Source organism: Passer domesticus, chromosome 2, assembly GCF_036417665.1.
Source record: "Passer domesticus isolate bPasDom1 chromosome 2, bPasDom1.hap1, whole genome shotgun sequence".
NCBI classification, from domain to species: Eukaryota; Metazoa; Chordata; class Aves; order Passeriformes; family Passeridae; genus Passer; species Passer domesticus.
The window spans coordinates 86,163,453-86,186,017 of record NC_087475.1 but is presented as its reverse complement, the minus strand read 5'-3'; the positions used below and the strand labels follow the sequence as shown (position 1 = coordinate 86,186,017).

General features: G+C 40.4%; 1 protein-coding gene across 25 annotated transcripts in view; it reads right to left on the bottom strand.

Moving 5' to 3' along the window:
• The window catches only part of TENM4 (teneurin transmembrane protein 4), a 1,559,611-nt gene that overhangs the window by 238,281 nt on the left and 1,298,765 nt on the right, over window positions 1-22,565 (bottom strand). The window contains exon 2 of one of the 25 annotated variants that reach the window (XM_064409716.1): window positions 14,406-14,442. The exons of the other annotated variants lie outside the window; for them this stretch is intronic. Coding sequence (XP_064265786.1) covers window positions 14,406-14,415 — 10 coding nt within the window. The 5' untranslated portion in view covers window positions 14,416-14,442. The remainder of the gene's footprint in view (window positions 1-14,405; window positions 14,443-22,565) is intronic. 25 annotated transcript variants of the gene reach the window in all.

The following is a 22,565-nucleotide window of genomic DNA, read 5'->3' as shown; positions in this document are numbered from 1 at the left end:
CAGTGTAAGTGGATGAAGGGGAGCCTTGGGAAATCCTCAAACAGTATGCCTGAATGTGGCATTAAATGGTTCATTTGGTGGTAAGTGATTAAATGGGAGAGGACTTTCTTTATCATGGAAATTGGTCCTCTATACTGTTGGACCTATGCTAATGATTTGAAACTGAGAAAAAAGGATGACTGTGTTATAATCGTTTATAATACACCACTTCATGCTGGGCTATGAGGAACATTTGCATTAATACAGCCAGGCGAGGAATCTGAACAGCAATGGATTTTTGTTTGGCAGAATTATTCTCACTGGTGTCCAAAGTTCACAACCTAGAAAATGCTAGCTTTTTTTATACATTAACTTAAAGCAAAATGTGCCATTTTTAGTCACAACACTGAGAAAACAAAGGCCATCCTATTATACTGAGAAGTCTCCATTTCCAAGTCTAATTAAAATTAGCCTTGTGATGGGAAAAACTATACTGCAATCATTGGATAAGTGCAAACCTGTATTTAAATAATTCAAAACCTTTAGACTCCTAATTTATATTTTGCAATGTAAGCTATGTAAACAGGGATATTCCATCAAAGAGGGAAGGTCCACTAGCTCAGCACATCAGCTAAGAGTTTCAGAGACTGGAGGTGATGTTTCCAAATTAATTTGCTAATTCCCTTGCCACTTGGAATAACTTTAAATTAACCTCTCACCACATTACCTTAAATGGCTTGATAAATTCATGTGAAATCTGCAAAGAAGGAGTCAAAATGCCTTTAAAGAACTCACTAATGCAATACCAAAAATATTTCAAACTTTCAAGAGAAGAAAAGGTAGTTTCATATTATGACAGAACCATGGATAGAACCAGAAAAAACAACACAGTCAAAACCTTTAAAAGTCAAAAAGCATCATTAAATGGTGATTCCTTCCTGCCTTGACTTCCTTGTCCCCATTAGAATAACAAATGGTTATGGTTTCATTTTACAGCGTAGCAAGGAGGATTTGAGAATCTGCAGGGCCTCATCTGCTGCCTCTAAAGCAAACATCTAATGTAATTTTAAATTTCACTTCATCATTGTGATAGCTGCAAGCAAACCCCTCCTGTGTGCCAATTGTCCCTCTCAAAGGCACACAGTCAGTGTTACAGAATGGACAAAACCATCCCAAAACAATCAGCTCCCCTATGACTGTGATTTATGACATAAGCTACACTTGTAGGGACACATCTCCTCATTCTTCTTCATTCCCTTTAAAGCAGTGCCTTGTATTTTGTGAGTACAAAGTGCTGAAGCTACTTACTGTCACAGTGGTAAAATATAAGGTTTGATGGGGCATAGGGCTGAGTCTATAGGGATATATAGGTGTGTGAAAGTGCAAGAGAGAAATGATGAGGTCAATACCTCTGAAAGCATCAGAGGTGCATTTTCTAGAAAGCCTTAGGCCCAAGTGAGGCTTCATTTTCAAAAGTATGCCATGCATTTTAGAGTCTAAGTGCTCCCAAAAGTTACTGTGACTTAGGCTCATACATCACATGGGCACTTCTGAAGAGTACACCTTTAGTAAATGAAAAAAAGCGCCTGTAGCAGTGAGGTACCTCTCTTAAGTGTCAGGACAGTAAGGCTGCTTGCTTGCTAGGCACTCTTTATAAATCCCCTGGGAATATTTCTGCATTTTTATATGTGTAAATAAATCTCACCTTGTCCTCTAGTGTCCTTTAAAAGCAATGGGACAACTCACACACAAGGCCACTGTGTGCGTATCAATAAATCCCTGATAATCAAATCTCCCAGTGGTCACTGATACAGAACTACTGCTCGGGCTGGAGCAATGCCAGCTCAAATGCAGCCTACAAGCCTCAACAGCCCAATTTGACCTACAAGTGTTAAAGCAAAGGACACAGACAGATCATCTGGGGGATGATCTGCAAAGACGATAACATCTCTGCCAATGGAGACACCCGGGCCAGCCAACAGCTCTCCCAACTTCAACGACCATATTCATCTTGATGTTCAATGGATGACAGAAAATAAGGACATCAGCACTCATGGTGTCTAAGGAGGCCTTCAGATTTTCTCTTCTGGGCATTAAACTGGAGAAGCAAAGGCACTATGAGGACAACATTTCTCTGGTACACAGAAATTCCCCATGTTACTCAATCTTCCTGAGTAACATGCCTCTACATCTACAATAAACTGACCAGAAATCTTGCCCCTCCTTATTTCAGACTATAATTTTCTGACAACTGGACTGCTGTCCCTAAAATCTAGAAATTCTAAAAACTTACCAGAAATAGAGGAATGTCAATATTCAACAACCCAGGAAAATTTTTTGCTTTCCACTTGCCAGCTACATACCAGCAGGCCATACCTGCTATTCCTCCAGCAAATTAAGATTTACAGTCTCTGCATAGTTTAGAAAGAACAGAGTAGGTAGCAGGGGGGAGGGGAACTTCTCATGTACCCCATAAGCTCTCCCTTAAAAGAAAAAGTACCCAAGCCTTGTTGGTCCCTGGGTTTTTTTGTGGGGTTTCTGATACTGAAGTACGTGGCTTCAAGCAGCAAATGTGGAGGTCAAGAAAACTCTACTGAGAGGAGCTGCAGTCTCCAGTTGCAGCATGATGTTTGCTCAGAACTGATGAAAGAAATGCCAGCCTCCTCTTCCTTTCCCTGGTACTCACCTAAACAAAGAGATATGCAAGTGAATGTGCTGGCAAGCCACTGTTGGCTGTGCCCAGAAAGTGCCATTCAGCCCTCAGAGGTTCCCCTCTGCTTACAGACCCACAGTAGGACATGAGAAAGAGAGAATTATGGAGGCAGAAAAATGGTTATTTAAAATAATCACCATGTTTTTTTTTAATGTAATAGCCAGTGCTGGCTTCATTTCTGGGGTGGAGGGGGAAGGATCTGTAAATTAAATTCACATGATCCACTCCTGTTCATTTGCACAGTTATATAAACTGCCCACTGGCAGAAAGATGGTCATTTGTAAATTAAATAAAATTATGTCATCTTAGTACAAATATGTTGCTGATGAAGACTGTTTATGGCAAAGATAAAGAAATAACCAAGTAGATGATATAGTAGAGCATAACTTCAACTAAACCCTTGTGGAATTTCACCTCTGGTTCCACTGGAGGTTCCACTGCCTTTACAACATAGCTGGGGCATTCACTCCTGCACAAAGGAGAACAGAATGTAATGGATAACTTATTAATTAAACGGTCTATCACATGCAATGTTCTCCCCAGCAGCAAAATGTCCATTGACTTCTACAAGGTATGGCTGGGCAGAGGCAATTTATAGCAGTAACTGGCCCAATCCATGGAAGGAAATGTCTTCCTTCTTTGATTACCAAAAGTTTGGGCCTTGTTAATTCTTAATGAAGACAACAGGAATTTCACTTTTGACATAGACTTGAGTAGAATAGACCCTCTAGAACAGCAAGCACTGGAAAAATGCTGATGTAGTCATAAACAGCTCTCAGACAACAGCAGGTCATATATTGGTAGGTGTTCTGGGATGAGTTCAGCCTTAGAACTACTACCCAAAACTTCACCATTTCCTAGCAAATGGTTCAAATGCTCCATGTCTCAAAAGCTATGAAATAAAGCAAAGAAAAAGGTCATAAAATATGAACTAAGTCTAAATGCTGAATGCTGCTTTCCACATCATGTTGGGAGGCCATAGCTTATCCCCTTTACTGTGAGAGGAAGCATTTGGGGCACAGAAAGTATAAACACAAATACCCCAAACACAGGCAGTGTGATAGCAAGTTCTATACAGAATTGCAAATAGCAATTCTATTACAGAGAATTCGTGATTTCCCAACTCAGGCTCCATATGACCGCTGCAGGATATGCACTACAATCTGATCTCAGTGTTTGTCACTTGTCAAAAAATTGAGAACAAAGAGCCAATTAGCTGTGGTTTGTTTTCTTTTATTTTGCTGGAAATAAAAGCTGAGCTATCATACAGAAAAAATTCCTGGTGTGTGTACGAGGCAGGGAGAAGGAAAAAACCAATAAACAAACATTTTTACAAAAACTCTAATCATAGGACTTGCAAAATAAGGACAGCTGGGATGCATAAACAAGAGCATTAGAAAAAATTTATTTTACACAACAGAAACTTTCTTATTCTGGCATTTGTTCTTTCAGTATACAGTATAACCACTACCTCCTACTACAAATCTGCAAAGATTTTCAAGGCAGCTTCGCTGCAGTGGGACTGGTTTTTGAGGCTGTCTGAAAGGCAGTGACTGTCACATAGTGGCCAGGTGCTATTTAACCATTAAGATAACACTGCTTTGCATTTGGTTGGAGATTATGATAATAGAGTTTTTTGTAACAATGGAATTAATTGCTCCTCCCCACCTTGTTATGCAGTAGGTGAAGAGACACTGGAGACACATTCACCAGTATTCAAGTGCCTCTGCAGTGAAATCCATCACAGATGCCTAAGATACAGCAGTGCAAGATAAAAAGGGACCACCTGGCTTCCTAGTCTCATCTCCTGGGTAACCCAGTCAACTATGTTTCACTCCACTGAACAGTAAACCAAAAGTTTTGAATACAAATTGGGGAAACAAAAAAAAAACCAAAAAAACAAACTACTTGAACCAAGTGCAACGACAGAGAAATCTGGAGGGGTGGAGTAGAATTACTGAAATTGGAATGCAATTAGAACAGAGAAGTCAATATCCATGTACTACAATGACAAGAGATCTTTAAGGGACCACAAAGAAGTGGTCAAGATTTTGGTTTGTGTCTCAGTTAAAGAGAGCGCTCAATACAGTGCCACAGCACTGACTGCTAACAAAACCTGATCATTCACGAAGTACCTGAATGTTCAGCAACAATCCAAGCAAGATCCACAAGAGTTCCTGGGAGATTTCCAATGCAAGGATGGGTCCAGTCCAAGAGCCGATAGCATCAAAGAAGTCAATACATGACTAGTTTATTCGGACAGCCTAGTGTAACTCAAGCACATAAACACTGTTGCTTATGGGGAAGGAGGCAGCATTTAGCAATTTGCTTAACACTCTGCACACAAAAAAGCAATTAGCAAATTCATTTTGATCCTGATCTGAAATCTAGAAATATTAAGAAATATATTCGTGTATTAATGTCAAATTTTGTGTAAGGAATTGGCAAATTCCTATAGTAACTACTGTAAGAACACAACTCTTCCCATTCCTACTGATAGTGGTGGGATTATTTTATGACTGACATGTCTAGTGAGCCCTTTCATTCCTTTTTTAGGGTCTATATTGAATGAGGAAAATCTGCTGCTTTTTCTACTTCCACAACTCTTTTTCTTTCAATGTACTGTTCATGAACTAATGAAGCTTATTATGTTTAAATAATAAAATAATGAAAACCATGACAGTGATTCTGTACAAACACAGATTAAAGTTCTTTACCTAGAGCTCTGCTTAGGTCACTCCCAAGGGAGACTGAAGGGAACAGTCTGTGTGCACAGGGGAAAGCACATTTCATAGCTTAAGACAAGTGCCTTTTACACTGCTGCCTTTTAAGCAGCAATGGGAATCAAGCAATGTTGATTTCTAAGAAAAAACAAAATCCAAATTTGGTTTTGAGCACAAACAGAGATAATTAAAGCACTTGCTCTAACAGGGAGCTGTATTAGAAAACAACTTTGCACTTTTGAGGACGCACACTGTGTTTCTTGTTATGCCAATTTATTTTAATTAATCAGAAAAACATTTATTTGAGGTATTAGCAACACTGGTGCTTAGCCTGTCATTCTGCCTCCCTTCTAAATACCCAGAATGGCAATTCCAAAGTAGAGCACATCTGGTGCAAGGAGGAATCTCGCCTTCTGGCACATCGCTGAAAAGGAGCAGTATAAATTCAATGGGCCAAATCTTTGTCCTTCCGCTCGCCTAGAGTAAAGCTGAACTGTGCTGGAGCTCAGCACAACACAGAAATACGATGTAACCCTTAGAGGAGTGTGAAGTGGGGCTCTTGGCATTGCAGGAGCTTGTTCAAGCTTGCCAGGGAGGAAGAGTGACAAACCACCGAACCTCCCAACAAGCAACCTGTGACTCAAATTTAACCTTGGAGTGTCAGACACGGTGGGAGCAGGCCCAAAGTCCCTCTGGGAGACAGAAGGAAAGGTGACAGTATGACAAGGCTGGAAGGACCAAACAACTTGGACTGCACCCAGCTGATACTCCTGGAAGGGCAGATTAGATTTTCCAGGAACATTATTAAAGACAAAAAGGAACCAGAGGATGAGTCAGACTCCTTTCAGGTTTCTCTACAGCACCTGTCATTTCTGAAACCATCGCTGAGTTTCAGAATATCTGCATAAGAAGATGCACCTCTCCAACAATATCTGGAAAATTAAAATTAAAAATACTATCTTCAACGTTCCTCTTTCCATTCTTCATTCAAATAATAGGAACAACTGACCTGTCCTCATCAGCTCTTGTCCCCTACCTTGTCTACCCAACCTAAAAGCATTGGGTAAGCTTTCTCACAAAAGAAGCAGACCCCCAAAACACATGTGACTGACATGACTTCTTAAAAATTTCTGAAGTTTAAAAAAGTTAATTAATTTTGATAATATTTAAATAGTTTTCACTATTAAAATTAAGATCTATTTTAATATCATGTTTTGGATTTTTTTCCTTTTTTCTTTGGTTCTCTGTACCTGTCCCATATGCAAACCTTATAAAATAAAAGAAAGAGCACTAGAAACTTAATTTTACTCTTTTTTTAGTTGGACTAAAGTTAACGGGTAATTGGAAAGTTTGTGGGCTGGCATAACAAAATAAACACCAAATAATTCCAGAGGCAGCCAAATCAAATGCAGGATTTGCCCTGACACATGCAGAAAAAAAAATGCTACCAATATCACCAGTAATATCTCCTAACTGGTACTGTTTGTCTTACCAGAAATATTAGAGGCTGGTGGGAAAAAACCCCCAGCTTTGACAGTTGCATGGCAACAAGAAAAAGATTCAGGGATGCTCCCTGAGGATGAGTGTGGCACAAACAGGGAGCAGACAGTAACTTGGCTCCAGCTGAGTTTGCTGGGTGCTGCCAGCCTGACCTTAGACCAGCTATAATCCAGCAGGCAGCGATTCCCACTGCACAACTCTGCCAGGGTCTCTCGTGTGCAACGGGGCCAGGTTTTAGCATCCAAATGGTATGAAAGCTCTCAGGATAAATAAACCAGAAGACCAACTCAAACAGTGTGTGTGAAATGGCAGCAACAAGCAAGTCCTCCAGCCTAGGCAGTTTCAGCACTCACGTGCTTCTGCAATACAGCATTTGGGGAGTTGTTGTACACTACAAACTGAGACCAAGAAGGGAAACATTCCAAACTCACAGTGTGACAGGCCACAGCATCATCAGGAGGAAAGCCAGCCTTTCCACAAGGCACTTAATAAAGAGACCTGAAAATAAATTGAGCTGGCATATTTTACTCACCTTAAACTCCTGCTAAGGTGATTGAGATTCAGCCCTAAGTCCCATTCAACTGCTGATTTGACTGCTGAATCAGGGCAGCATTCTTCTGTTAACACATGGAAAACTATCCCTTGCAACCTCCACAACTACCACATGCTGCTATGACAGTGTCTACACTGTCACAGTATAGCCCCTTTTGTACATTATAACCACTACCAGTAAGAGCAATTTATCATATAATAAAAATTACCATATTTTAGCAGAAGATGGAAAAAAATCTGTAAAACTAATGAAGAGCCTTTTTTAAAATTACAAACCAGTGAAGACCAAGAAACTAGAGAAGTGTAACCAGGGAGAAAAATTTGCCCCAAACCTTTCATCCTCTTTCACAATAATTTTTTTTTTTCTCTTCGATTTTTAACCTTTTCTGTCACCACCAGCACTAAAAGCTGCTTCTCCCCCCTCCTTTTGCTGGAAGAACAAACAAACAGTTGCCATTTCAGTCAAAGCAATATTATTCTTTGGCTGCCTGGCACCGGCTTCAGCTCACAGGGCGGTCAGTTCCTCTGGCTCCCATCCAGCACGCTGAATAAACCAGCCTGGCAGTAAGCACAACTCTGTTTGGGCTCAGAAATCAGTGCTTCAGACCTGTTTCCAACCTGAGCGCTTCCAATTTACAGCACTCCAACACCACAGGAAGTACACCAAGCCAATCTGAAACTCAAATATATTTGAAACAAAGCTTTCTTCTATGCCTTTAGGTCTTTTTCTACACTCTTCTTCCTTCTCTCTTTAATGTCTGCAGGTTGGAATTTAGTGCTGTTTTTTCTGCCAGGAGCTTGGCCTTTGCAAGAAATAACTTCATCCAAGTGTGCCATTTCCTCCAAAATGCACAGCAGTGGCAGAAATCACAGACAGATCATTATCATCTTTTCTCTGTTTCTTGCTTCCCTCCTTTTGTATGGAGCACTATGAGAGTCAAGAAGAACTTTTCTGAAATTACAAAACTCATTTTTATAGACACGCAGCCACCCTGTTCAAGACTTTCGACTCTCAGAGCACAAAATGGAAAACACAAGAAAACTTGTAATACAAGAGAAACTGTGGTTCAGCAAGTGCAAAGGCATGCTGGAAGGATTATAAGTGCAGGACTAGGCACTTTAGACTCCCCTTATGCTCTGCTCTCTGGCAGAACAACACTAACAGCAGAATTCCACTTTACTGGGATAAGGGATGGTGCTTATGAGAATGGCAGGAGATGTGAATGCTAAGGTTGAGAAATCGAATTGAGTGCTGTGTTTCAGTGCTCAGGTTATTATTTTCTCTTTCCTCCTCTCATTTTTCACACCATTAAAATTCCAGCTCAGACACCAGACTCAAAGTGAACAAACAAACATGCATTGTTCACCATCCAAACCCACCACACTCACAGGGCTGCTGCTGAAGCTGCAGTGACACTTGAGCTGAGGAGCACAAACCACTCGGGCAGCTCACAGCGGGAATGCCAGAGAGGCAAATTAAGTACAAAACTAACCCACATGCTGTGTTTCTGCTGCACAGGTGTGTTCAGGGATAATCCTTCTGTCACGCAAGTCACTTATGCCAATCTCTAAAGAGCCTTTCTTTTTCCTTCTTTTTCTTGGTTTATATTAAGTAAATTTTCCATGGCTACTGTGCTGAAACCCTTCCAGGGAAATTATTTTGTAAAACTTCAAACATTATTATTACCTCTTGTACACAATAATTTATTAATCATTGTAGCATGCTACAAGGCTACATCCTACTCTCAGCATTTCAGCAGATGGAAGTTACCCACATTCTTTGAAAGAATCTTAAATACTACTTCTTTGCCCTGCAAAGAACAATTTGGTAAAAAAAATAAATTTAAGCTTTAAGACCACTTCTAAATTCTGCACATAAATATTATGCTAAGCCAAGATGGACACAAGTAGTAAAAAAGATGCAAGAACCCTGAGACATGTTTGAAGTCCTCAGATGAAAGTTAGTACATACAAATTCCCATTTAGAAGCAGAAATAATTTGAAGAAGTTCTACTTAATGGATGGCACAGCAAATATGGGTTCTGGTTTCCAACAAAAAGTGACATGCAGTAAAATATTTAGGCAATCTCTCGAGGACTATGTAGCATTTCATAAATTAAAGGGCTTTAGTCAGCTTTCCACATGACAGCAACCAACCCACAGTTCAGTCAGAGGAGAAGTGTTTGTGTTTAATCCCAAAATGGATTGAAAGAACTTCTGGCATGAACTGACACTGATATAAACTGCTCAAGAGTTTTTACAGAGAAGAAATGGAAGACAAAGCAAACTTTTAAATTGCAGCTACCATCATATTCAGCAGAAGCCAAAATTCTCTGTTCCGAAAGTCATGTGACTAAACACTGGGATGTAATTTTCAAATAGGTAAGTAAACTGCCTTTATAAATTCCACCACTATGTTTAGAAATCATTTAGTTCTCATTCCAATTGTGTTAGGTGTGTCTGTGTAGCTTTGGGCAGAAAACAGGGTGTACTGGTTGTTAAAGAAATGGGAGAGTAAGCGGACACAAATCCCGCTGCGGTGGTATTGCAGAATGCCTGGGTGACCTCAGGCTAGTCAGTTGTGACCTCCGTAAAATGGAGATCATCACACTTATCTGATTCAAGGGGGTGCCAGGAGACCTACTGTTTCCTAATTGTTTAGAGATGTACACGGGAAAGGCACAATATATAGTTACATGGGTTAGGTTTCTAGAAATATCTACCGGTGACACAATAGATTTTACCCATCTGTGTAAAAGTGTCAAGTACTGCTATTATTTTGACCTCATTGATAAAGAAAGGATGGGTGGTCTGGTAGATTGAAGCACATTTTGGCTGGAAGCTATTACCCTTTGAGACGACCTCTTGTTTCAAGTTTCATTGGTGTATCAGAAAAGTTACAGGCAGCAACAGTTAGGGCTTCTGTAATTCATGCTACAAAAACACTCCAATCTGTTTTATCTCCTCTGACATCTACTCCTCGGTACTAGTCCTAATGATACTTTTCCTAATCAAACATATGTTAATGGCAGGAAGCAGTGTCACTTCTTTCTGGTTTTACCTGAATTGTCTTTGGGTACTCTATCTGTGAAACTATACCAAAGTCAACTCTCTCTCACTGTTAGAGATGTGTAGAAAAACTGACTGCAATGCTAAGAAGGGCATAAAAAATGATGGTAATTTAAGAGGATGACTGATTTTAAAACAAGATACCTAAATTGAGGTAAAATGTAGATCCTTCTGATAGTTTTATGTAGCCATTCAGTTTTAGGGAGAGAAGTTGTTTAAGATGATTTGGGCAGGATTTATGTAAACTGAGTAGCAAGGAAATAGATGATTTACATTAAAACATATCACAAGCAACCATCAAGCAGCAGCAGTTTTACTGCTGAAATGTGACTCTGGAGAATTTTTACAAAATCTCCTCACTTGGCCAGGAAGTGCACGGGAAGAAAAGGGTCCAGTAGTAGTTTTAACCAGAGTAATCCATGCTGATTTCTAGTTCACCAGAATAATTTTACACCATGCAGAATGCAAATATCTGGCACCTTTGTCTAAAGTTCTCATTTACCACCAAGTGCCCTTGTTTTACTCTGTGTGTTTGCAAGGATGAACCACTCTATCATTTGTATCAGTAATGCAACTCCCACTCACATGTGCTTCAACCCCAGACTTGACTAATGCATGAATCTTTATGCTGTGCTCCTTATGAAATGCTGTGTCCTATCACGTTGCCACGATACTGCCGCTAGATTTATGGCTCTAACTAAATCATCCGATCATACCACTTCTGTGCTGTGCTTCTTCCATTACCACCTAATGTATCAAAAGCATCGATTTTACACTTGCCAGCTTTCCTGCCGGAGCACTCCAAGGTCCTCCAGCACTTTATTACACCCCATGCCCACTCCCTGAGCTGTCATGCTAATGAGCCATGTGTCGCTACTTTAATTTTTCTGAAGCAGGTCACAAAGCTCAATTCTCCCCTCACGTGGGAGAACCTAGAGTCCAATTCCTGAGCCGTCATGGCTGGCTGATTTTGAATAGTGCATATGATGACAGGCTCTCATCTTACCGGCCTGACCACCATAACACCCCTTCCCTCCCAAATGCTGAAAGAAATATAGCCATTTATGGTTTCAGAATGCTTTTTCCTATTTGCAGTATACTGTACTTACCAAATACCTAATATCCTGAGGTGTCCAAAATGCTGAAATTATAACCTACTTAATCTCAATAATTCAGAGAGGCCAATTTTTATCTCTACAATAGGGGTCTTATTTAGACTGAAAGAAAGTGAAAGACAGCATGATTAAGAAACATAATTGTCAGGACACCTAGAAATACCCTGAAAACCTAGAGAAATGTAGTACAACAGAAAAAGGCTCACATCCTCCAGAAAGGACCAATATATTTTACAACCTGCAGGCATGAATCCCGTCCACCTCCAGGTATTTTATAATTTCTATCAATTTACTGCCTTGCCAGGACATCAGTTAGGAAAGGTAAGAAAGACAAGAGGTTAGAGTAGCAACTTTTAGGTTACCCTGAAAGGCATCTCAAACACACTTGCTACATTTTGTAGGGTTAATTTCTGAGTAACATTGATGTCTTAAGATGTGAAAGAATACGAACAACTAGGAGTTAATTAATGAGGCCGAGTCCAGCCTTCTTATCTTCTTCTCCCACTAATAAGGCTACTTGGTGTTGGAGATCCTTGATGAGCAAAAAATTTGGGTCTCAGTAGCTTAGCTTGTTTTAGAATTTTAAATGGCATGTAAGCTGGGGAGAAATGCATCAAACATCATTCTGTTAGCAATTGTTTTCCACATGCATTTGTGTTTTAGTGGTAGAAAGTAGCAGATTAAGATATGAGGTGTCTGCCATTTGGTAGAGATTTCCCAGCATCGCCATGCCTGGAAGTGCTCAGAAGGTACTGCATGTGTACCTAAGGACATGGTTTAGTGGGGAACATGATGGTGCTGAGTTAATGGTTGGACTCAGTGACCTTAGAGTATTTTCCAGCCTTAATGATTCTCTGACACTATGAAGTAACATGGAGTCACATGGCCCATGTGTAACATGGGTCTTTTGGCCCACCATTGTTGCCTTTAGTGAATGGCTGCACATTTTCATGGTACTTTGACATGTCAGTATTAGCTGACCTCTTGTAAACAGAGATACCATACACTACAACTGAATTTTGTCACCTTCTGTTATACAATATTACATTTTATCTTTACACTTTCTCTGCTTTATATAGAAAAGGCCTAAACTAGCAGGCTGCCATTGACAGACCTAGTTATTACACAAAAAGAGAAAAAACATCTACTAAATCTTTCCTGTTAAAAGTGAGGACAGAATGAGAAGATGTGTTACAAAAAGGCTGACTAAACTTTGCAGCATCACCATCCCTTACCTCCAGAGGCATGTTAAAAGCCAGCAGTAAAGCTCTGAGACCCTGTGAATTTATCAGCTGAACAGAGAGGGAATACAACAGTATTTTTTCATTATCAATCTGAAATTAAGAATATGAAAATTTCCAAAACTTCTAAGGAGCAAACAATAGTAATTACCCCCCATTTTATTTACGTAAGAGTCAAGCACCAGCATTTAGGTCATTTGGCCGAGGTCACCAACTGTAACCAGCCACCAGTTTTTTGACTGGTGTTGACTCCCACTGCACTGCTTACTACAAAATATAGACCTTGCAGTTGTAGATTCTGAGCTAATGCCAATCATGCATTTAAAGCACTATGCCAGCTAGTCCATCTCTCTTGGGGGCTTTTTTCTAAATTTATACAGCAGGACTCAGAAACAAACAAAAATTTAACCCTTCAAATTCTGGTGTTTTCCAAACTGCCATCAAACTGAATTTTTGTTAAGTGTGTACACCTGGGCTTGTGGACCTCAAAGCTTCAACCCAAGTGACTCTTAAAGAACTGTGCCAATCTTTCATACAAAGCTCTTCATAGCAGAGGTTCCTTCTGTGCCATAACAGCCTGTCACATCACCTTTACTACCAAGAATGTGCACTATGGGCTTGGTCCTGCTGTTAAGACCCATGGTTAAGGACTGCCCTCCCTTGAATAAATACCCTACTACTTTGCACCCAGCTACACTAGGGAAGCAACTTCAAAGGATACACCATGGCTTATACACACACAGCAAGAAGCTGCATGATCGTCTCATGTCATATTTCAAGAATTATTTTTCAGAAAAATCACGCTGGATCCACAAAAAACAGTTTTTCCTCTAAATTACTGACTCAAATATTTTTTTAACATGATCCTTTCTCTTTTACTCAGAGCCTCAAAAGCTTCCACCCAAAATACCTATCATTGCTTTAGCTGAAGAATTTGTTGGGGTCACATGATGGTTTGAAAGCTGTGGTTGAGATTAATAGTGTGTTACAATAAACACAGTGAATAATGCAAAGCACAGAAACGATGGAGGAGGAAGTGGCGGGGGATACATCTTCTGAGGCTATGCAGTTATTGGATGTTTAGTTTGAAAGAACACACAGGTCAGAGTGAGACTTTTGGCATCTTCTCCTTTACAAATTAATCACCAGTTCACAGTGACCAGCAAATTTCAGCTTATAAATAAAGTTCAAAGCCCCCAGTTCCTCATTTAAAAATGGAGACATATGGCTTGCAAACAGCTAATGGAACAAGCCTTCCCAAAGTTTGCGCTCATTCCCAACTGAGAGATCCATTTCACAGTAATAACACAACGCAGCCATGAGTACATGAGCTTCAGGCTTCCTTCCTGTATTTTATAATACTCTGCACTTCCACAGCAGCTTTTATCCGGTGAGTGGAAAACATTCTGATGAACATCAGGTATGACTTTTCAAACTGTAGAAGGCACTGCAGGAACTGAGAACATACACAGACCCTCAGCCATACAGGCTTCAGCTCAGAGATGATACTTACCCAGAAACATAAAGTTCAATGTTGTGCACGGAAAAATCTGAAAAGGTTTAGAAAAAAGATTAACTTACTCTCTGAAACCTGATGTCTGCAAGTTTAGAGCCACAGGTCCCTTCTTGTCTACTTGTTCAACAAAGTGTAAACCATGTCTAGCTGCAGTAATATCATACATATAAGAAAACAGTTCAGAAGGACACCGAATCCTAGAGTTTGCTATAGCTTTCATTTGCAACTGAGAAAACTGAGGTTTAAGTTTTGTATCTGAGAAGCCTGTGGCAGAAATCAGAACACTGAATTCCTAGTACTCACTCCAGTCTCTGGACAACTCTGCCTTCAATGTTTTGTTCTTCTAAAGCTGCCCTGAAAGCATTTTTTCCACACAGAATCTACTGCTTTGGGGGCTTTGTTTCATGTTAGTCACAAATCTCTCAGTATAACCTGAGGTAGACCAAAACATTGGCAGTCCTGCAGTGAAAAAGCATCTAATAGGCCATAAATTAATGTTTCATTTCCTTTAATAGTGTAATGATTAATTTCTTCTTCAGAGCAAGATTTTGTTGTACATTTGGTAGTTACACCATAAAGAAAGAAACGGGGTTTTTTTAACGTCAAAAAGGATCAAAGCCAGAACGCTGCTATTTTTGTTTGTGCTCTTGTAGCTTGACTCTTCAAAGAGTTTTTTCTCCCCAATTTTGTAAAAAGGTAAAATAATCCATCTCAGATGAGACCTTGCACAGCTTGTCAAGTTTCGACCAACAGTGATTTTTTCTGCAGATATAAACCCCTGAAAGTAGGGGTTTCTAATGGAAATGCTGACATAACCTTAACTATACCAATGCCGCCGTAATCTCAGGTTACCGGGAATATTTCTGCTGTCAATTCCATTTAACAAGTCTGAATGCATATAATTTGTTCCAGTTGTCTTTCCTTGGAGTGGGGCTCCTTTGTGCACACTTTCCAATGTGGCTTGCATTAAAAGACAGGAAAAAAACCCCCTCATACTCCTATATAAATTCATATACATACTGATATGGCTTTATCACAGCTAAAAAGCTATAAATCTGCTGTAACTGATTCAGTGTGTTCCTTGGCCTGGAAAGGTGACTTGCTTCACTGCTGCCCTTCACTGAATGTGACAATCATAACTTTGCTTTATTCTTTCTGAGATATTTATTCCTTGCAAAAAAAAACCTCCCAAAAGCCCCTGAACTGCATCTCTGTGTATTCATACAATCCTCTCCTGACCAAGGGCCCCCTGTTTGAGCCAAAAGGATTTGAGTTGGGTCAGGATTTGCCCCTGGCTATGCTAGGAATCTAATCCAAATGCCTCCCACTGATACCAGCGATAAGAATCTAGTCCTGGAGCAAATGATTTGCTTCTCACCTTTGGCTCATCCTGAAGCCAAACAATTGCCAGGTTAAACAAATATTCTCAGGATGCAAAGTAAATTCATTAAGCAAGAGCTTAAGGGACAGCAATGTATATGGGCACTTCTAGAGCCTCATGTCCTCTGAAAGATCTGCAGCTTACACACTGACATCTCTCTGATCTTCCTAGAAGGAAGAGTGAAACAGGAGGAACAAAAACTCAACAGGACGGCTCCACTGCTCAGTGAATAAGAACAGGAATAATTCATGATCTGATCCTCCTCACAGCTGCCAATTGACAGCTTCTTACTTGATCTTCAGTGTCTAAGAGGCAATAGCTGATGCCTGGAAACTCAAAACCTCAACCTTGTTGTCATCTTTACGTCAGAGGTAAATTCAGAGGAATGATGTGAGCACAAATTTTCAAATACATACGTGAATTTCTGGAAGGTTTCAGTGAGTTTGAGTAGCCATCAACTGTGAAAATCAAGCCAAAATGGTCATCTCCACACTAACTCCTCAGGCTGCTGGGGACCCATAGTCAAGACACAACTCTAGCTACAATGAGTGCAAAAAGAGAAATCTCCTCAGGATAACTCAAACCCTGGTGGTTTGAAATGTCTTTATCTAAATTGAAAGCTTATGGTTAATAAGTTTCTTGTTTAGTTTTCTGCCTAAAATTAAAAGAGATGAATTAAGGTTATAGTTTCTCAGGCTGAATTCTGAGCACGCTCCAAATTAGAGGATAAATTAATTGAAAAATTATGTAAAACTGATTTTCAAGATGCTTTTTTTGAAGCACCTCATCTAATCATCACTACTGTTTAAAAAAATATAATTTTACTAAAGAATATTTTTAAAGTACTATTGAACTAAACATCTTTTAAACCTTTGCTTAGGACATTTTTACTAAATTTCTGTAGTGTTGGGGAGGAGGGGAGGGGGAGGAAGGTGATGATGCTAAAAAAAGTTTTAATAAGAAATGCAATAACAAAGAATATTTAAAACTTTTTAAAAGACACTTGGAAATTGATTGGTTATATCTTCCAATTCCTGTTTCCTTTCTGTAATTATGAATTACCATTATGAGTAACACTGACTGCTAATGGACTCTGTAAATCTCTGATAAAGGATGCAGAGATTAATTGCTATTCTTACTTAACACAGTTGCTTGAGTAGTAAAAAAGAAGAAATAGAAAGCACTGTGCAAGGACAAAACACAGCAAGAGAATAGATCCTCTCTTCACAAGCTTTTTTGGAAAGAAAATGAAAGCCTTCGATAAAAGAAAACTGAATTTAATTGGAACGTATTGTTAGTTTTTAGATGAGAAAAATATCAATTATTCAGATTACATTATCAAAGTTTCTTTTGCTCTCCTCAGTCAGATTCCTGAAAATTCTCCACTTCTAAGACATCTCACATGATGCTATTCCTTCTTCAAAATCCTTTAATATTCAGTCTCCCTGCTGCAGTTTGATCTCTCTGTACTTTCAGTCCTGGTGCTGTAAACACCTACCCCTGTGCTTGAGCAGGACTCCTACAGGAGAGCTGCTGTGTCTGAATTTGGACCCAAGGCTCAGAGGAGCGCGGCCCGATGCAGAGCAGGCTGATGCTGCATTCAGCCTGTCAGCAGGTCACACCGGGCTGCTCAACGAGTCTGACAACAGCCGACGCTGTGTGGCAGACTCTGCAGCACCAACCACAGCAGGGATACAAGAGAAATAAACTCTGAGCACTCACAGACAGATTAAAAATTTTCAGCAGAAAGTGCCCTGCGTTTCAAGAAGATGACTTCTCTCTAGATCCTGAGGAAATCCAGCCATAGCAGCAGCAGTGGCACATGACCTGGTCAGTTACTATAAATTGCGAGAAATGCACCATTTATATAAAATTGAACGATTTGGCAAAAAAAGATAAGGGTATAGGAGGCCCCAGCAGCCTTTTTGCAAAGCATTTATCTTCTCAAATCTGGGCCAAATCATTGAATAAATAGTGGGAAGTTCTTACTGAATGATAGGAATGGGACGTAAATTATGAACAGTGATTGTATTTAACAGCTCAAGTCTGCTTTTCAAAGCTCAAAAAAAAACAACTTTAAAGAAACAAATCAGGATGCCCAGATTTAGTCAGAAATGAAAATGAAAATCTTTGGGGGATTTACTGCTTCAAATTGTCCAGCACTCCAAACAAAAAAAAGTGGCAAAAGCAATACAAGAACCTTTATTAATTACCATGGATTTTGTTGGTCAAGCAGCTCATTCACGCAGATCCCACTGTGCAGAAGAAACATAGTGTGGCTTCTGGGGGCAAACTCATCCTGATGTGGTCTATTTTCCACCAAAGTCATGGATCACAGAGAAATTGCACGTCTCCAACGATCTAACCTTAGAATATTTACGCATGTACTCAACATGGATTTCCCTCCTTGTCCACTGCCAATGCAACCTGTGCCAAGGTAAAGGCTGCACCATTCATGCCCATGCTTTATGCAACTTTTAACCCTCCTCTTGGAATACAAAGTGTAGTAATACTGAGAATCATGCCTGCCTTTCCCCTCCCCCTCTCTCTCCAATGTCACTTTGGGTGACTGGCGCCATGACCCTCCACTGCTGCTTCTTCTTAGTGGTAGAAAAGATGCAAAACTGGTTAAGCAGTGGAAGTTTTTGTAATAGGGATGTATTTGAGGGAGAAATCAAAGAAACTGGGGTACATATATTCAGAGGTGGGTGATAAGATTCCAAACTGTATTAGATATTTCCCAGAGTGACTTTAGTAGATGTTACCTCCAGTGTCACCAAAGTAAAGTAATTTCTAGGACCAGAGAGACGGTTTTAGATATTCTTTCAATTTTCTGGTATTGCTTTACTTCCGTTAGATAAATAAATTCCATGCTCTGGTCTCAAATATTGTGTTAGTATTTGAAAATACTAAAATGCCCCAAACCAGAGGTGATTTGGGATTTTGTGGCTCCCATGTGCAGAGTCTGTTTCAAGTGACTATATCCAGCCTTCCTGTCTGCCTGATACAATCAGCTTAGAAGAAACACACCAGACCCCACCAACGACAAAAGCACACTTCTCATGGAATGTCTGCTCACTGATGGAGGAGCTGGAAGAAGTCACACATTTTGGCTTTGACTATGAGGCAACACAACCAGTGCTGGAACTTGGATGCCAGCTTTCCACAGATTTCATAAATCTTTCCAAATCTGTTCTTTGTCACTCTGTACAACAGCCATTTCCCTACCTCAGAGATGTACCTGCTAATGTCCCCAGTGCCACAGCTGTGGATGCTGAAGGGACATGGGCAGCAATGGTCAGGCTGATGCGCTCCTCCTGAACACCATTCCCTACAGACACTTCATTTTTCTAAATGTATTTTTCATGTCATTTACTGGTTCAAATGGAAGAAAGCTGCCACTAATGAGCTAAGCACCCACATCCACAGCCCCACGTGGCTAGTGCTCAACATCCCTCACCTGCCCAAGGTCCTCCCTACAGCCCCCCTTGTTCATTGTTCTTCTCCCATACCCTTGTCAGGGACTGCATGTTCTGATCCAGCACAGCAGTTGTTAAATTTCTCAGTACAACCAGATTAAAGATCAGATGCCTTCAGACAGTTCTGGCTTCTCCCGAGTCCTGTATATATATACGTACACACCAGCATAAGAAACCTGAAAAACTAATTAGTGTTTCTCAATGTCCATCAAGATACCACAAGTCAGCCAACTTTTCAAATACTGCTGAAATCCTAAAATCAGGAAATTTTAAGGTTTCTGAACAGAAACATCCTGAGATGTTTCAGAGAGACAGCGCTGTTTAGTCTACAGAGGTGAAGGCGTGTGACCTTTTGAGGCTAAAATAGGGATTATAAGGAAGATGGAGAGAGACTTTTTACAAGTGCTTGTACTAATGGGGCAAGGGAAAATGGTTTTTAACTGAAAGAGGACAGATTTAAATTTCATATAAGGAAGAAATTATTTATTATGAGAGTGATAAAGCACTGAAACAGGTTACCCGGAGAAGCTGTGGATGCCCCATCCCTGGAAGTGTTCAAGGCCAGGCTGGATGAGGCTCTGAGCAACCTGGTCTAGTGGAAGGTGTCCTGCTCATGGTAGGGGTTTGGAACAAGGTGATAATTAAAGGCCCTTCCAATTCAAAGCATTCTAGGATTCTATGAGTTGGAGGTATTCACACCTTAGTTATTTTGGGTAATTTTAGGTAAAGTAAAAAGCCTTCTGGACTTGACATATATAAAAATTAAAAATGAAAAGGTCCAAGTCTGAAAAATCTGGTTTTCCTTAAAATCATGTACCTGCTGATACTATAGGTACAATAAAAACTTGGGACTTTCAATGCTCTAAATTACTTAGAAATAAAGAAAATCAAACCATGGTTAGTAAAGCATCTATCGCAAAACTTAAAGCCCTAAACAATGTTCATGTATTTATATACATATTAGCTGGTTCCAGTCTGCATTTGAAAGTTTAGGGGGACATTTTTCTGGAAGTGTAAAAATAATATAATGGACAATATTACCTTTCTGGAATGAAAGCAACTTAGATAAAGAATAGCCTACTGTATATTCAAAAAGTAGCATGTTTCTTAAGTTCCATGTGCATTATATTTGCAATTTACATGGGGATTTGTAACAGCGCTGCTGCTCCCTGGGTGTTACTTACTTTGGATGGACTTCTCTAGGGCTGAGTTTACACAGCTGTGGTAGGAAAACCTAGCCACAATCAATTAAAAAGTGCAACACAAATCCTTTGAACAGCATTCTCAGGCTGTCCTGCTGTTGAGACAGCTACTATTCTCTGAGAATGAGTGCTCTAACTGTATTAAACTTAGTCCTAAGCAAAATAAGCTTTTACTAATTTTCACCATTTAAGGAACATAAAGACCTGCCTTTGTAATTTAAAATTTAAGCTGACTAAGCCTCATAGAAACAGAACATTAAAGAACTAAAGCAATTAAATCCATTTACAGAGGTCAGAAGAGTCTCTGGGTTTTAGGCATGATGGGCTTGTACGCTCTGTGCTTGTCATTCACGTGAACTTTTAGATTATGGGTTGATAGGTAGCAAAGCAAGTCACCTTTGTTTTCCTCTTGATAGCAGAGTGACACTGAGCTGATCTTAGCAGGTCACCAGTGTCCTGCCATTACCTGCACTTCTGACTACTGAACAACTAGAATCAGCAGGCAAATGAGACCCGAGATGCCTTGTCTTTGTGTGGGACATATTTATTACCAACCTACTGAATCCTGCACACAAAGAAGGCCTCAGGGAATGTAGTATGTCTACAGGCTGATGCAAAAAGCACTGAGGGGGGAAAAAAATAATAAAAAAAGGATAAATAAGCAGGCTGCTGAAAAGCCTGAAGTCTAACTAACTCACCAGTACATTGATAATACAATAATGTGGTCAACCCACTGTGGACTTTGAACAAGGCTTTTTTTTTGGTTTTCAGCTAATAGTAAAAGAAGAGATTAAGGTTTTAAATTTCTCTTGCTCTTTCTTCCCTCTTTCCACCTGGAGGGTGTGCATGTATGTGTACATATGTATTTCCTAAATGAGCAAAGAGAAAGTACATACATATATACATTATGTGGAAAACATGAGGTGGAGTGTGACTTAGGTTTTATTTCCAACAAGAGGGTAATTGACATTATTTCAGATTTCCATGTTCTGTGACTGCAAGCAGTCAGATGTGTGTGTGTTATAGGGTGGGAGGGGAAGGGGGAAGCTGAACAGAGGATATGAATTTTAATCAGTTTCCTGAATGAACACAACACTGTATTTCCCCCTACTCTCCTTAGGATGACAATTCAGAGTAGATAACCTTCTCCTTTGAAAAACCTTGAAAGGAAAGTTTGTTTTTACCATAACAAATGCAACAAAAGAAAAGGGAAGCTGGGAAAGGGAGAGGGCGGACAAATTAAATGTCAAACTTTCTCTCCTTACTTGAAGATAACAGCATACTAGGAAACCTTCTTAGAAGCTTAACATAAACGCAGTTAAGCTGTTGCCAGCTGCAGTAAACCTCTCTTTCACCTTTCTTTCTCTCTTTCAAGATATCTTTGAATGCCTTCTCCTTCATCATAAATCAGACCTGTGAGCAATTATCGCTCAAGCCGGATGGCAGCGGCCTGAGTGGCCACTGCTATTCCACTGCTGTAATCTGCACTTCGTCAGGTTACACTACCCTTGATGAAATTTCACATTTCTTTGCCAATGAGTGTTACCTCTCTATTTATGACGCACTGTCTTTGCAACAGAGAACTGTGAATTTCGTTCCTCTCCTTGTAATTTACTTAAGCATCATGGACCATCCGGCGGTGCTGAGCACCCTCAGCAACCCATCGGGGAGTCTCAGAGCACCCCGAAAGCATGTGGTTCTGCTGCTGTTCCTCAAATACTTCCCCTGGGGGCATATCCCAGCGCCTCGGAGGGAGACTGGACACAGACACCCTCCTCTGGGATGGTGCCGATGCCACTGTCAACTATCACAGCAACTCTTCGTGTTCGTCATCCCCTTTCCTATGCATGCTGCCCTGCGGTGACAGGTTCCTCTCAAGTTCCGGCCCCGCCAGTCCCCAGGCTGCACCTTGCCGCCCTCACAGAGAAGGGGAAAGCGCTTTGGCCAGTCTTTCAGCCAGGAGTTAATAAAACAAAAAAGCCAAATCACTCCGAAATTCCAGCCCCGCAAAAGGGAGCGGGCTCCAGCCTCCAAGCCAGGCCAGGTCAGTGAGCGCTGCCCGGGCACCGAGCGGGCCCGCGCGTCCCGCACCGCC